We start from the raw sequence: 13,460 nt of genomic DNA, 5'->3' as shown, positions 1-13,460 counted from the left end.
ACAAGAGAAAAATAATTTTTAAATTTATAATGGAAATGAATACGTAATCATTTGATTTATAGACATTAACCTTTATAGCCATTCTTTCTGAATCATCATTGACCTTTGAAAGTGAGACATCTGTAGTTTTAAATGTTTGCCTAGCACCTTTCTTTCATTGGGTGACTACATAAAGTTTGAGGTTACAAGTCCATTCTGATGTTTTACTGTTCCATGGGAACACCAGCATAGTCTTCATAGAAAGGCCTCTAGTTCATATACTTGTCCCAGTGTAGCTAACAATGTTAACTCTGTGTTCTTGGATCTTGGCCCTCTTACACCATTTAAACTAACCCCTTTTTTTTCCTGAGTCAAGAAAGCTTAGATTTCTTACAATTGTAAAGAGTCTATTCTAGTAGTTAGTGAGCTTTACTATATCTTAATCTATATACATCTTTTCAACATGAAAATTAATATTCCTGTTAAATTCTTTTTTAAAATTGAGAGGCGTAGGGCTGAATTTTTAAGCATCTGTTGTGTTCACATATTAAAGAGAGTTTGTCTTTTCTGTGTTTTAAAATTGCTTTTCAGAAATAAATCATTTACTATTTATATGTAGGTTTTATGATCACAAAAATATAATTAGGATTTTAAAGCACATTTCTAATTTTTCATTATATATAAAATCTGGGTGGAAATTTGGAGTCTCAAAGATTAGAACAGGAAATTTAAATACTATATGTAGTAACATAGTCATCTCAGTAACTTGGTTGCAGTTTCAAATCTGATACAGGAAATTAGTCACCTATAAGTCCTAGTAAACTCTTAATTTTACATGAGCAGTCTAGTAATCTCTCTTCTGTGGAGACAGAGATTAAGCCTGCATTGAAAAAGCAATGTGTGAAAGATGTTACATTTTTTCTCTGAAATTAGTTCCAAGAATTTAGAAAGGTCTTATTCTATTCATGTTGTGGTAATACATCAATGAGATATTTTAAAGGTATTATTTTATGCACGGTTTCTGTTGCTTTTATTTCTTGTATTTCATTTTACTAAAAAATAAGCCTTTTTCAATCTGTATCTGATTATTCTTTAAGTAGTAAAGCATCATAAATAGCAATATTATTATGAGTCATTTTGTTGTTATAGGTATTCATCAAAGTAATAGACACAAATGACCATCGTCCCCAATTTTCTACATCAAAGTACGAAGTTGTTATTCCTGAGGACACAGTACCAGAAACAGAAATTCTGCAAATCAATGCTGTGGATAAGGATGAGAAAAACAAACTGATCTATACTCTGCAGAGTAGTATAGATCCATTGAGTCTCAAGAAATTTCGTCTTGATCCTGCAACTGGCACTCTTTACACTTCTGAGAAGCTTGATCATGAAGCCATTCACCAGCATATTCTCACTGTCATGGTAGGGCTTTGTGCTCATTCTTCTGTTGCCACTTGATTCCACCATTTTTTTTTTTAATATATTTTATTTATTTTTTTATTTATACAAGCAGTGGGTACAGTCAGAAGCGCGGGAGGGTGAGAGAATTCACCAGAGCCGGAGCGGGGAGCAGAGCAGGCAGAAGGACCGAAGTACACTGCTGAGGGGAGCAGCGGGTGGCAGGAGAGGTCTGCGCGCCATGCGGGACCCTCCTCCGGTGACCGGGGAGCAGCCGGGGATTGAACTGGCGCTGCAGAGGCTGCGGGCAGCTTCGCAACCCAGCGCTCAACCACTGCGCCAGCGGGGAGGCCCTGATTCCACCATTTTGTTTGAGAGTAATTTTTAATCACTTATAAGGAAAACCCCAACAGGATGATGATGTATTGATTCTTCTAGGTACGAGATCAAGATGTCCCTGTAAAGCGCAACTTTGCAAGGATTGTGGTCAATGTCAGCGACACAAATGACCATGCCCCCTGGTTCACAAGCTCCTCATACAGAGGACGGGTTTATGAATCAGCAGCTGTCGGCTCAGTTGTGTTGCAGGTTACAGCTCTGGACAAGGACAAAGGGAAAAATGCTGAAGTGATCTACTCTATTGAATCAGGTATTTTTGGAGCACTCGATAGGTTTATAAAAGTATGTTTCTAATTTTCTAAAATTGTAAATGTTGAAGTATTTCTGTATTACTGTAAAAATTGCTTAAATTGATCTTACCATTTTACATGTTGGAAGAGGAAATGTTTTAAATGAATTTATTAGAGTACAAAGATTGAATCCTAGCTAAATTTGGGTAATTTTCTTGGAGATTCACAATTTTAGCAAAATTCAAGTCCCTGAGAATTCCTGAAGTAAAGAAAACTTTGTTGGACCATTTCAAAATTTCTAAAATAACTTTAACCACTCAACCACTCAATCATGTTCCTCTGTAGTATCTGTTAATGCAAAACACTCAAAAAAAAAAAGTGGGCTAGTGATTTAGCAGTTTACTTTTAGTCAGAATATTTTCTCTTGAGAAGAACAAGGTATTCCATGACAGAGAGCTGACTCCTCCAATGATAATTGGGTCATACCTTACAATGTGGGTGTCCTGCGTTTACTGTCTACCCTGCCAGGTTTAACTTTCCTGCCACTTCCAGTGCATATTCTTTTAGCATTTGTGTTTCAGTCACAGAAATGGGTGGTGGTGGTGGTGGTAGGTCCTGGATTGGGACTAGGACTTGAAATATGGCGAAAAGCTAAGGGATCTGCTGTGGTTGGGCAAGACAACAAAGGCAAGGAAGACCCACTGAGCTGTGGGCCTGGACATTTCTTTGAGGTGTGATAGGGCAAAAGATATGAGTCTTGCTGGTGATTTACCAAGTAATAGTTGTGGTGAAGTATTGTGTTCCTTTATGTTGCCATTCACTCACTCAGTCATTCCCTGAAATACATAAGCGCATTTTATGTGCCAGGTGCTATGGTAGAAACATTCATACTTGTGCTTGGTAGGTAGAGGTTCCCATTGGCTCACAAATACATTTCTTACACAAGAATTCTGCCACCGATTGAAACAGAGATGTGCTTTTACAACTGGGATATATACAGTCAGAAATCACCTTGCTTTTGGACTTTCCACTCATGTCAAGCACTATGAATAAGTGGTCAAATATTAAGAAAGCAGCTTCTGTCTTTCTCAGTGTCATTGTTAGTACAAGGAGATGCATTGCCTCCTTCATTTATGTATCCTTGTAATGATTTTAGAAGATTGAGATCTTCCATTTGACTTTAAAAAAAAAAAATCCATACCTTACATATTTAGAAATTGTATCTTGCTTCTAAGCATTGATAGAAGTGTAAATTTAGATCATATAATCAAAGCTGAATAAATGGACAGTGATTTTAAAAATCAGTACTTATTCCATGTGTTTTATGTGGGTTAATATTTTTCTTCCTTAATATATTTGAAGTTTCGTTTCCCTGAAAATGACCAAATTTAGTCCATCGCTCATAAATAAGATCTCATATGCTGCCAGTGGTTGCAGTGTTAAAATGTATTGGAGTGTAGTTAGTGCCTTGAATAAAGATGAAGCCTTTTCCACTGGTTCAGAAATGTAGCTGTTAAAACAACAGTGAATTCCATTTGTGCATGCCTGAGCACTTCAATAAAATAATTATCTCATAGACAAACTGACTGGGTTTGTGTAGGAGAAAATGTTAAACTTTTCCTTAGCTTTCACATAATTTTCTACAACTGGGTGGTTAAAATATGATTGTTAGTGCCTGAGTAAAAGCATGTGCATTTTTCAAATGCTTGTAATGACTGATGGGATTAGTAATTTGGTATTTCAAGAATGGAACTGTGTCTCCACTCGAAGAATAAATAATGCCAGGGACCTATTCCAGTACAGAATTTGGATGTTAAAGTTTTATAGATTTGGTGTAATATAAAAATTGCTCTAAGTAATTACTTTATAGGAAATAGCTATCATCCAAATGCAGTTGTGTGTGTGTGTGTGTTGGAATAGTAGGAATTACAAAATGGTCATAGAACTTTTCATTTAACAGTTTATTCATAATCACCTGCTTCTCAATTGTGTCAGATTGCATTTAGTAAAGTTCAGGAAACTAGTGCTATTTTCAGACCCAAACACTGCATGTTGATGAGCAGCATTTATTGAAACAAAGGTTTGATCTGGTTAGATAAGATTAGAAAGGAACTTGGGTTCTGATGACTGCCTAAAAACATGAGCGAGAACATGAAATTGTGGACTCTCAAATACAGATGGGCTAGAAATTAGTTCTTTGAGGCCTGATACAGGCAGCAGAGACCCTACTTGTGAACCAAGTACTACTTGATTTAGCTCAGAGCTTAGTGGTCTGGAGATAAGCCTGGGCCTCTGCCTTGGCACCAACTTAGGCACAGCCTTGAGGCCTGAACAGATTGCCAACAGATTTAATGAAAACCAGTCTGGCTGTGGACTCAGAAAAAAATTACCATGATTTTTGGAAAATGCAAAAAAGAAGGAAAATGAAGAATGTCGAGGAAGTGCTTAATATTGATGTGGAGAAAGAAGTCCCTGGTTTGCAAATCACACTAAGTAATTGTGGGCTATGAAATGCCACACTGGGTTGCACACCTGGAGGAAAACAGAATTTGAGAAAGCAGTTAAGTGGAAGGTCAACTTTGTTTTGGGTGAATGTAATAGTTCACTTAGGGAAAATTCAGTTCGATGATTGTGATAATGCATTCTGGACCTTTGTTTATAGACCAAAAAAGGAATGAAGCGGTCATGGGTGGATTGAATCTGAAGAACCTTAAACTGCCATGATCTGTCCAAAAGATAGTAAACTACTTAAACTGTACTAAGTCACAGGTTTCTTCAATAATAATTTAGTTGATTATACAAAACTATGAAATATAATGGAGCTGGAAATGCAGCCAATTGCACATATCTAATAATAGCTATTTGATATAGCTGGATAAGGTTCAACAAACAGCAAGCAAAACAGTGTATCTGAGAGTTTCTCAGCCTCAGCACTATTGACTTTTTGGAGCCCAAAATCCTCATAGTGGGCTATGCTGTACTTGTAAGGTGTTACACAGCAGCCCTGCTCTCTACCCCTGCATGTTAGTTGCACTATCGGCCCCTCTGAGTAATGTTAACCAACAATAGTGTCCCCTTTGTTGATTGAAAACCACTGACTTAAGAATAAATTGATCTGGAAAATGTTGAGACAGTAATGTCAAAATTCTTAAAAATCTGTATTACACATTGGGGTAAATTACTCAAACTCATTTCATAAATTCTTGAATATTTTTTAAGAGGGACTTTAATAAAGTATGTTAAATTTTCTGAACAATTTGAAGTCTTCCTTTCGTAATAAGTAAGAATCTTGAGTATTTACACATAAGTGCTGAAACTGTTAATATATTCCAGAGGATTTTGAAGGATTCTTGGAAAACTATTAATTGTTTCACAGAGGCAGTCTGGTCCTCCCACAACACTTTCTTGGTTCAGCCACTAGAGAGGCAGTTTTGGCTTTAGGTACACAGTGAAATTTCTTCTGTTTCTTGCTTAATTTATACACAAAACTAAAAAGTTTGCTTTGTTTTAGGTAGTTAAAAATGAAAGGGGTTTAAAAATGAGAATATTCTAAAAATATATTAAAATATAATAGAAAATAATATAATACAATTTTAATGGAATATAATTTAAAAATATATCTTTGTTTCTGCATCTTTAGCTACTACTTCTTTTGGTCCTTGTATTTTTCTTTAACTTACTTTTTTTTCTCATCCCAGGAAATATTGGAAATTCCTTCACAATTGATCCTATCTTGGGCTCTGTAAAAACTGCCAAAGAATTAGATCGAAGTCATCAAGTGGAATATGATTTGATGGTAAAGGCTACAGATAAAGGCAACCCACCAATGAGTGAAATCACTTCTGTGCATATCCTGGTCACAATTGCTGACAATGCCTTTCCTAAGTTTACATCAAAAGAATATTCTGTTGAAATTAGTGAAACTATCAGCATTGGGAGTTTCGTTGGAATGGTTACAGCCCACAGTCAATCATCAGTGGTATATGAAATAAAAGATGGAAATATAGCTGATGCTTTTGATATTAATCCACATTCTGGAAGTATCATCACTCAGAAAGCCCTGGATTTTGAAACTTTGCCCATTTATACATTGACAATACAAGGGACCAACATGGCTGGTTTGTCTACTAACACAACTGTTCTAGTGCATCTTCAGGATGAAAATGACAACTTGCCAGTTTTTATGCAAGCAGAATATATAGGACTGATTAGTGAATCAGCTTCAATTAACAGTGTGATCCTAACAGACCAGAATGTGCCATTAGTGATTCGTGCCACTGATGCTGATAAAGAATCAAATGCTTTGCTTGTTTATCACATTGTTGAACCATCTATACACCCATATTTTGCTATTGATTCTAGCACTGGTGCTATTCATACAGTACTAAGTTTGGATTATGAAGAAACAAGTACTTTCCATTTTACTGTACAAGTGCATGACATGGGAACACCACGCTTATATGCCGAATATGCAGCTAATGTGACTATCCATGTAATTGACATTAATGACTGTCCTCCTGTGTTCTCCAAATCATTATATGAAGCATCTCTTTTGCTGCCAACATACAAAGGAGTAAAAATCATCACAGTAAATGCTACAGATGCTGATTCAAGAGCGTTCTCACAGTTAATGTATTCCATCACCGAAGGCAACATCGGGGAGAAGTTCCTTATGGACTACAAGACTGGCACCATAACTGTACAAAACACAACACAGTTAAGAAGTCGCTATGAGTTGACTGTCAGAGCATCTGATGGCAGATTTGCAAGCTTTACCTCTGTGAAAATTAATGTGAAAGAAAGCAAGGAAAGTCAACTAAAGTTTACCCAAGATTTCTACTCTGCAATAGTGAAAGAGAATTCCACGGAAGCCAGGACATTAGCTGTCATCACAGCTATTGGAAATCCAATTAATGAGCCTTTGTTTTATCATATCCTCAACCCAGATCAAAGATTTAAAATAAGCCGCACGTCGGGAGTTCTGTCAACCACTGGCATTCCCTTTGACCGTGAGCAGCAGGAGGCATTTGATGTGGTGGTAGAGGTGACTCAGGAACATAAGCCTTCCGCAGTGGCCCATGTTGTTGTGAAGGTCACCGTAGAAGACCAAAATGATAATGCACCTGTGTTTGTCAACCTCCCTTACTATGCTGTTGTGAAAGTGGACACTGTGGTAGGCCATGTTATTCGCTATGTTACTGCTGTGGACAGAGACAGTGGCAGAAATGGGGAAGTGCATTACTACCTCAAGGAACACCATGAGCACTTTCAAATTGGATCTGCAGGTGGAATTTCACTGAAAAAACAGTTTGAACCTGACACCTTAAATAAAGAATATCTTGTCACGGTGGTGGCAAAAGATGGAGGAAATCCAGCTTTTTCAGCTGAAGTTATAGTTCCAATCACTGTTATGAATAAAGCCATGCCTGTCTTTGAAAAACCTTTCTACAGTGCAGAGATTCCAGAGAATATCCAGATGCACAGCCCCGTGGTCCACGTACAAGCCAACAGTCCCGAAGGGTTGAAAGTGTTCTACAGCATCACAGATGGAGATCCTTTTAGCCAGTTTACTATTAACTTCAACACTGGAGTGATCAATGTTATAGCTCCCCTGGATTTTGAGTCCCATCCAGCATATAAACTCAGCATACGAGCAACTGACTCCTTGACAGGTGCTCATGCTGAGGTGTTTGTTGACTTAATAGTAGAAGACATCAATGATAATCCTCCTGTGTTTGTCCACCAGTCCTATGCTGCCACCCTGTCTGAGGCATCTGTCATTGGAACTTCTGTCATTCAAGTTAGAGCAACAGATTCTGATTCAGAACCAAATAGAGGCATTTCATACCATATGTTTGGGAATCACAGCAAGAGTCATGAACATTTTCACATAGATAGCAGCTCTGGTCTCATTTCACTGGTCAGAACTTTGGATTATGAGCAGTTCCAGCAGCACAAGATTTTTGTAAAGGCTGTTGACAGTGGTATGCCCCCCTTGAGCAGTGAATTGATTGTCACAGTGGACGTCACTGACCTCAACGATAATCCGCCTCTGTTTGACCAACAGATTTATGAAGCCAGAATCAGTGAGCATGCCACACATGGGCATTTTGTCACCTGTGTAAAAGCCTATGATGCAGATAGTTCAGACCTAGACAAGTTGGAATATTCCATTCTGTCTGGAAATGATCATAAGAACTTTGTCATTGACAGTGAAAGCGGGATCATCACTCTCTCCAACATGCGCCGCCACACCTTGAAGCCATTTTACAGTCTTAATATTTCTGTTTCTGATGGGGTTTTTAGAAGTTCAGCTCAGGTTCATGTAACTGTAATTGGAGGCAATTTGCACAGTCCTGTTTTTCTTCAGAATGAATATGAAGTAGAGCTTGCTGAAAATGCTCCCTCACACACCTTAGTGATGGAGGTTAAAGCAGTTGATGGGGATTCTGGTATTTATGGTCATATCACTTACCATATTGTTAATGACTTTGCCAAAGACAGATTTTACACAAATGATAGGGGACAGATACTTACTTTGGAAAAACTTGATCGAGAAACTCCAGCAGAAAAAGTAATCTCAATTCGTTTAATGGCTAAAGATGCTGGAGGAAAAGTTGCTTTCTGCACCATTAATGTTATCCTTACAGATGACAATGATAATGCACCACAGTTTCGGGCAACCAAGTATGAAGTGAACATCGGATCCAGCGCTCCCAAGGGGACATCCGTCATTAAAGTTCTTGCAAGTGATGCTGACGAGGGATCCAATGCCGATGTCACCTATGCCATTGAAGCAGATTCTGAAAGTGTTAAAGAGAATTTGGAAATTAACAAACTGTCTGGCATCATTACTACAAAGGAGAGCTTAATTGGCTTAGAAAATGAGTTCTTTACTTTCTTTGTTAGAGCTGTAGATAATGGGTCTCCATCAAGAGAGTCTGTTGTTCCAGTCTATGTTAAAATACTTCCACCAGAAATGCAACTTCCAAAATTTTCAGAACCATTTTATACATATACGGTTTCAGAAGACATGCCTATCGGAACAGAAATAGATCTCATCCGAGCAGAACACAGCGGGACTATTATTTATAACCTAATCAAAGGGAATACTCCTGAAAGTAATAGAGATGAGTTCTTTGTGATTGACAAACAGAGTGGGAGACTGAAACTGGAGAAGAGTCTAGACCATGAGACAACGAAGTGGTACCAGTTCTCTGTCCTTGCCAGGTGCTCTCAGAATGAGTATGAGGTGGTAGCTTCGGTAGATGTTAGTATCCAAGTGAAAGATGCAAATGATAACAGCCCTGTCATGGAGTCTAACCCATATGAGGCATTTGTTGTTGAAAACATGCCAGGGGGCAGTAAAGTCATCCAGATCAGGGCGTCTGATCTAGACTCGGGAAGCAATGGCCAGATTATGTACAGTCTAGATCAGTCACAAAGTATGGAAGTCATCGAATCTTTTACCATTAACATGGAAACAGGCTGGATTACAACCCTAAAGGAACTTGACCATGAAAAGAGAGACAATTACCAGATTAAAGTAGTAGCATCAGATCATGGGGAAAAGGTCCAGCTCTCCTCCACAGCCATCGTGGATGTTACTGTCACCGATGTCAATGATAACCCCCCACGATTCACCGCTGAGATTTATAAAGGGACCGTGAGTGAAGATGATCCACCAGGTGGTGTGATTGCCATCTTAAGTACCACTGATGCTGATTCGGAAGAGATTAACAAACAAGTCACATATTACATAACAGGTAAAACATCTACACTAGGCGGTTGAATTTACACTTAAACTGTTTTGGAAGTAAACTTTTTGAGACTCGTGGAAATGGGGAGTTAAAGGGATGATTCTGGTTGGTTATAACCAAAGTAAGTAAAAATTACATCTGTGAATCTACAATTTCAGTTTCTTGGAGCAGAGCTAGTATAGTTTCATTAGCCTGCTTTCAATTTTTATGACTCATACTGTTGAACTTAGTATCTTAGTATATAATAAATAATGATACTTTAAAGGAGAAACATAGTTACAGTGTGGACTGAAGTTTTGTTTATAGTCTATATTTTTTATGATTTGATGCTGTGTTCAAATATACATTTTAAAGCTTTGATTTTTTGGTAAATGGGTAAGTTATACACAACTTAAATGGAATTTTATAAATGTTAATTCTTTTAAACTATAATATGATATGATCTTTGGGCAGTTTATTTCTCGTGTTATTTATTTTTCTTATTTGAACCAATTTAGCCATCAACTTCATTAATTCATTTTACAGGAGGAGATCCTTTGGGGCAGTTTGCTATTGAAAATATACAAAATGAATGGAAGGTCTATGTGAAGAAGCCTCTAGATAGGGAAAAAAGGGACAATTATCTTCTGACTATAACAGCAACTGATGGGACCTTCTCGTCAAAAGCTATAGTTGAAGTAAAAGTTCTTGATGCAAATGACAACAGTCCAGTTTGTGAAAAGGTAGGTTGTTCTTTAAATTTATGCATTATAAAGTTAGTTTTCTTTCTTAAACCTTTCAATAGGATTATCCTGTGGCGTGATTCAAATGTGTTTTGTAATCTCTTACTGTTAAAGTAGAAGTGACTAGTAAGTGGGATAAGAGTTAGGATAGCTTCAGACCTAGTTGGGGGAATGCTAAACAGGTTAAAAACTACTCAATAATGCTGTAAACTATGGACAGAGCCACAGCTGTATTTTAAAATGCAGGGATTCCCTTCATTAGGGGAAGTAGCCAATCGGCAGTCCTTTATACAAAGCTCTCTTTTGTTTTAATAGTCTGTTTTTTAGATACTGGCATTTTTACACACTAAAGGAACTAAGAGGTTAATGATTGGTTCCTGCTGCTGTGGGGCTCATCATTTAATATGACAACAGGATATATACCAAAGCTGAGTGGTGCCCAGCCCAGGCTGCAGGGTGAGGCCTCAAGGGCTGCGGATGAGTAAGCGCCCTAAGAGATAGGGTTTGGGCCCAGCCCTTGGCAGGTGGTGATGAGAGAAGCAGGAGTAGAAGTGGAAAGGTAATGCCATTGAGGAGGAACGTGATTATAGACTGGTAGGGCCATTCCAGAAAATCTGAACTTTTATCTTAGAGAAGCTGGGTTCTCTGAATCCTTTTATAGTTGAAAGGTGGGAATGACTTGACCAAGAGTTTCTTAAAGGAGATGAACTTGGTGGTGGTGGTGTGTCCGTGTGGATGAGGAAGAGTGAAAACAAGGAGAGAATAAGGAGTTACAGAGAGTAGGCAGAATGGCAACAGGGACGAGAAGACAAAAGACTACAGAGGAAAGACTGGAACAGTCCCTGCCTGGAGTCACAGTGTCACAAGTGTGCTTAGTGTGGCTTTGAGGTTGCCTGCACAAGTGATTAGGAGAAAGACTAAAGATGAGCCTGTAGTGGAAAATGGGTTTAGAGGAAGTTCCATTCAGATTTGGCAAGTCAGGGCAATAACATTTAGGTGAATTCTTTAGACATTTAGAGAGGGTGAAATTAAGGATAGATTTTAGGGAAGGAAATGTAAACTTTACAGTTTTTACTATAAAAACTAATAACTGGAAAACTAATAATTGGATGAATTTGAAAGGAATTAAAAAGGGGGAAAGCGTTGGAAGGAAGAGAATGATGTCAACACAGCATATACAGAGAGGAGGAGGAGAGAACTTCGAGGAAACAGGATAGTGAGCAGAGCTGTGGCAGAGCTACAAGGGAAATTGAAATCTGAGAGACCATGTGGATCCGTGATGGGCTTGGAGATGGTACTCTCAGTACTTGGATGTGGGTGGGCACTCAGACTACAGGAGCTTAAAGAATTTGCTATAATGACAAAGTAGATTTGGCCAGTGAAAAGAGTTGGGAGTACAAGGAGGGCATGTGCTAGGTTAGGGAAAGCTGAGTTAGGTGGCAAAGTGATTTGGAGGAGTAGCAGTGAGTATAAGATGTGTTGTAGTTGTAGAAAAAAGTGGAGCTGTTTTTAGGGAAATGGATATTAAATCTGTCCAGAAGGGGACATGGAACTTCTGAGGGATGAGGATTTAATTCAAATCCCTCTCTTACACGTTTTGGTGACAGTGTTTGGGGCTGAGGGGAGATATATAATATATTATGTAGAAAACTTTATTTTGGTTTTTAACACTTTCATATTATTTGGATATAGTACTATATTATTTGGGGGAAATAATAAAATTAGGAGACTGGATCATTTGAAACCACCAGTACTACAAAATATCCTGTTTCATGAGTCATAAAATGTAGTTTACCTAAAATTGAGCACATGTTAGGAAAATAAATTCAGCAAAATCATATGTTTTGTTTCATGGTATGGATTTCCAAATAGTTGGAACTGGAAATAGCCATTCATTTTGTTGAGAATTAGGTGAGATGTAAAGGCGGGGGTCGGGGGAGTCAGGCACAAGTGCAGTAATGAATAGAAGGGGCTAGCCAAGCATCCCTTGCCCTTGTGGCATTGCAGTGTTTGTATTGTTCCGAGACCATGGATTGCTTCTCTCTCAACTGCAGTTATTTAAACAATTGCAAACAATAAATTCCTGCATTGGAAATAAGTAGATTATAACAGGCATTTCTTTCTGCCAGGTTCCTTTTTTTTCCAAACCCTTTCTGGGATTTTTTTTTTTTTAATGTATATTTTTACATCATTTTTGCACAATGTATGCATTTTCATCTTGGTTATAGTCCCCGTACAATTCCCCACCCCCTCCTGTTTTGATCGTCCTCCTTTCTCCCCCTCCCCCTGTAGTATTACTCAGCAATCAAGAAAGAAAAACTCATGCCATTTGCAGCAACATGGATAGAGCTGGAAGGGATCATGCTCAGTGAAATACGCCAGAAAGAAAAAGAAAAATACTGGATGGTCTCAATCGTAGCTGGAATTTAGAAAACCTAAATAAGGGACCAGGAAAAAGACTAATTATAATAAAGTAAAAATCTTTCTGCCAAGTTTTAGGTTGATGTGAAGCACTGCTTGTATTTTCTCGTAAGAATTCAAATTAAACTAAATATGAAACCAACTCAGTCATTAAATTATTCAGAATTCTGTAGGTTGAAAGTCAGATTAGACTATCAGAGTTATGGCGTTATTAACTTTTACATGATTCCTTGTTTTAAATGAAAAATAGTTTTGAAAGAACCTTGGATTTTAATTTTAGTCATTTCTGTGTTTTCTGTTGCCAGGGTTAAATGGTTTCTTTTCCTTTACTGCCTTGAGTCATTTGACTTTTAATGTTTTATGTTAATGACATTGCTTAAAATCATTGCAGACTCTGTATACAGAGACAATTCCAGAAGATGCCTTTCCTGGGAAGTTGGTCATGCAGGTCTCTGCTACAGACGCAGATATCCGTTCCAATGCTGAAATTACTTACACATTATTTGGTCCAGGTGCAGAAAAATTCAAGCTAAATCCAGACACAGGTA

General features: G+C 37.9%; 1 protein-coding gene across 1 annotated transcript in view; it reads left to right on the top strand.

Annotated features, from left to right (window-relative positions):
• FAT1 (FAT atypical cadherin 1) overlaps window positions 1-13,460 on the top strand; it is a gene marked incomplete at both ends in the record, with an annotated part of 100,846 nt that overhangs the window by 63,594 nt on the left and 23,792 nt on the right. Inside the window, 5 exons of the mRNA XM_084231088.1 lie at window positions 1,129-1,404; window positions 1,819-2,029; window positions 5,708-9,775; window positions 10,295-10,491; window positions 13,304-13,457. Coding sequence (XP_084087214.1) covers window positions 1,129-1,404; window positions 1,819-2,029; window positions 5,708-9,775; window positions 10,295-10,491; window positions 13,304-13,457 — 4,906 coding nt within the window. The remainder of the gene's footprint in view (window positions 1-1,128; window positions 1,405-1,818; window positions 2,030-5,707; window positions 9,776-10,294; window positions 10,492-13,303; window positions 13,458-13,460) is intronic.

This window comes from Talpa europaea, assembly GCF_964194135.1.
Source record: "Talpa europaea genome assembly, chromosome: 4".
Classification (NCBI taxonomy): Eukaryota; Metazoa; Chordata; class Mammalia; order Eulipotyphla; family Talpidae; genus Talpa; species Talpa europaea.
The sequence above is the reverse complement of the archived record's forward strand: the minus strand, read 5'-3'. Positions and strand labels throughout refer to the sequence as shown.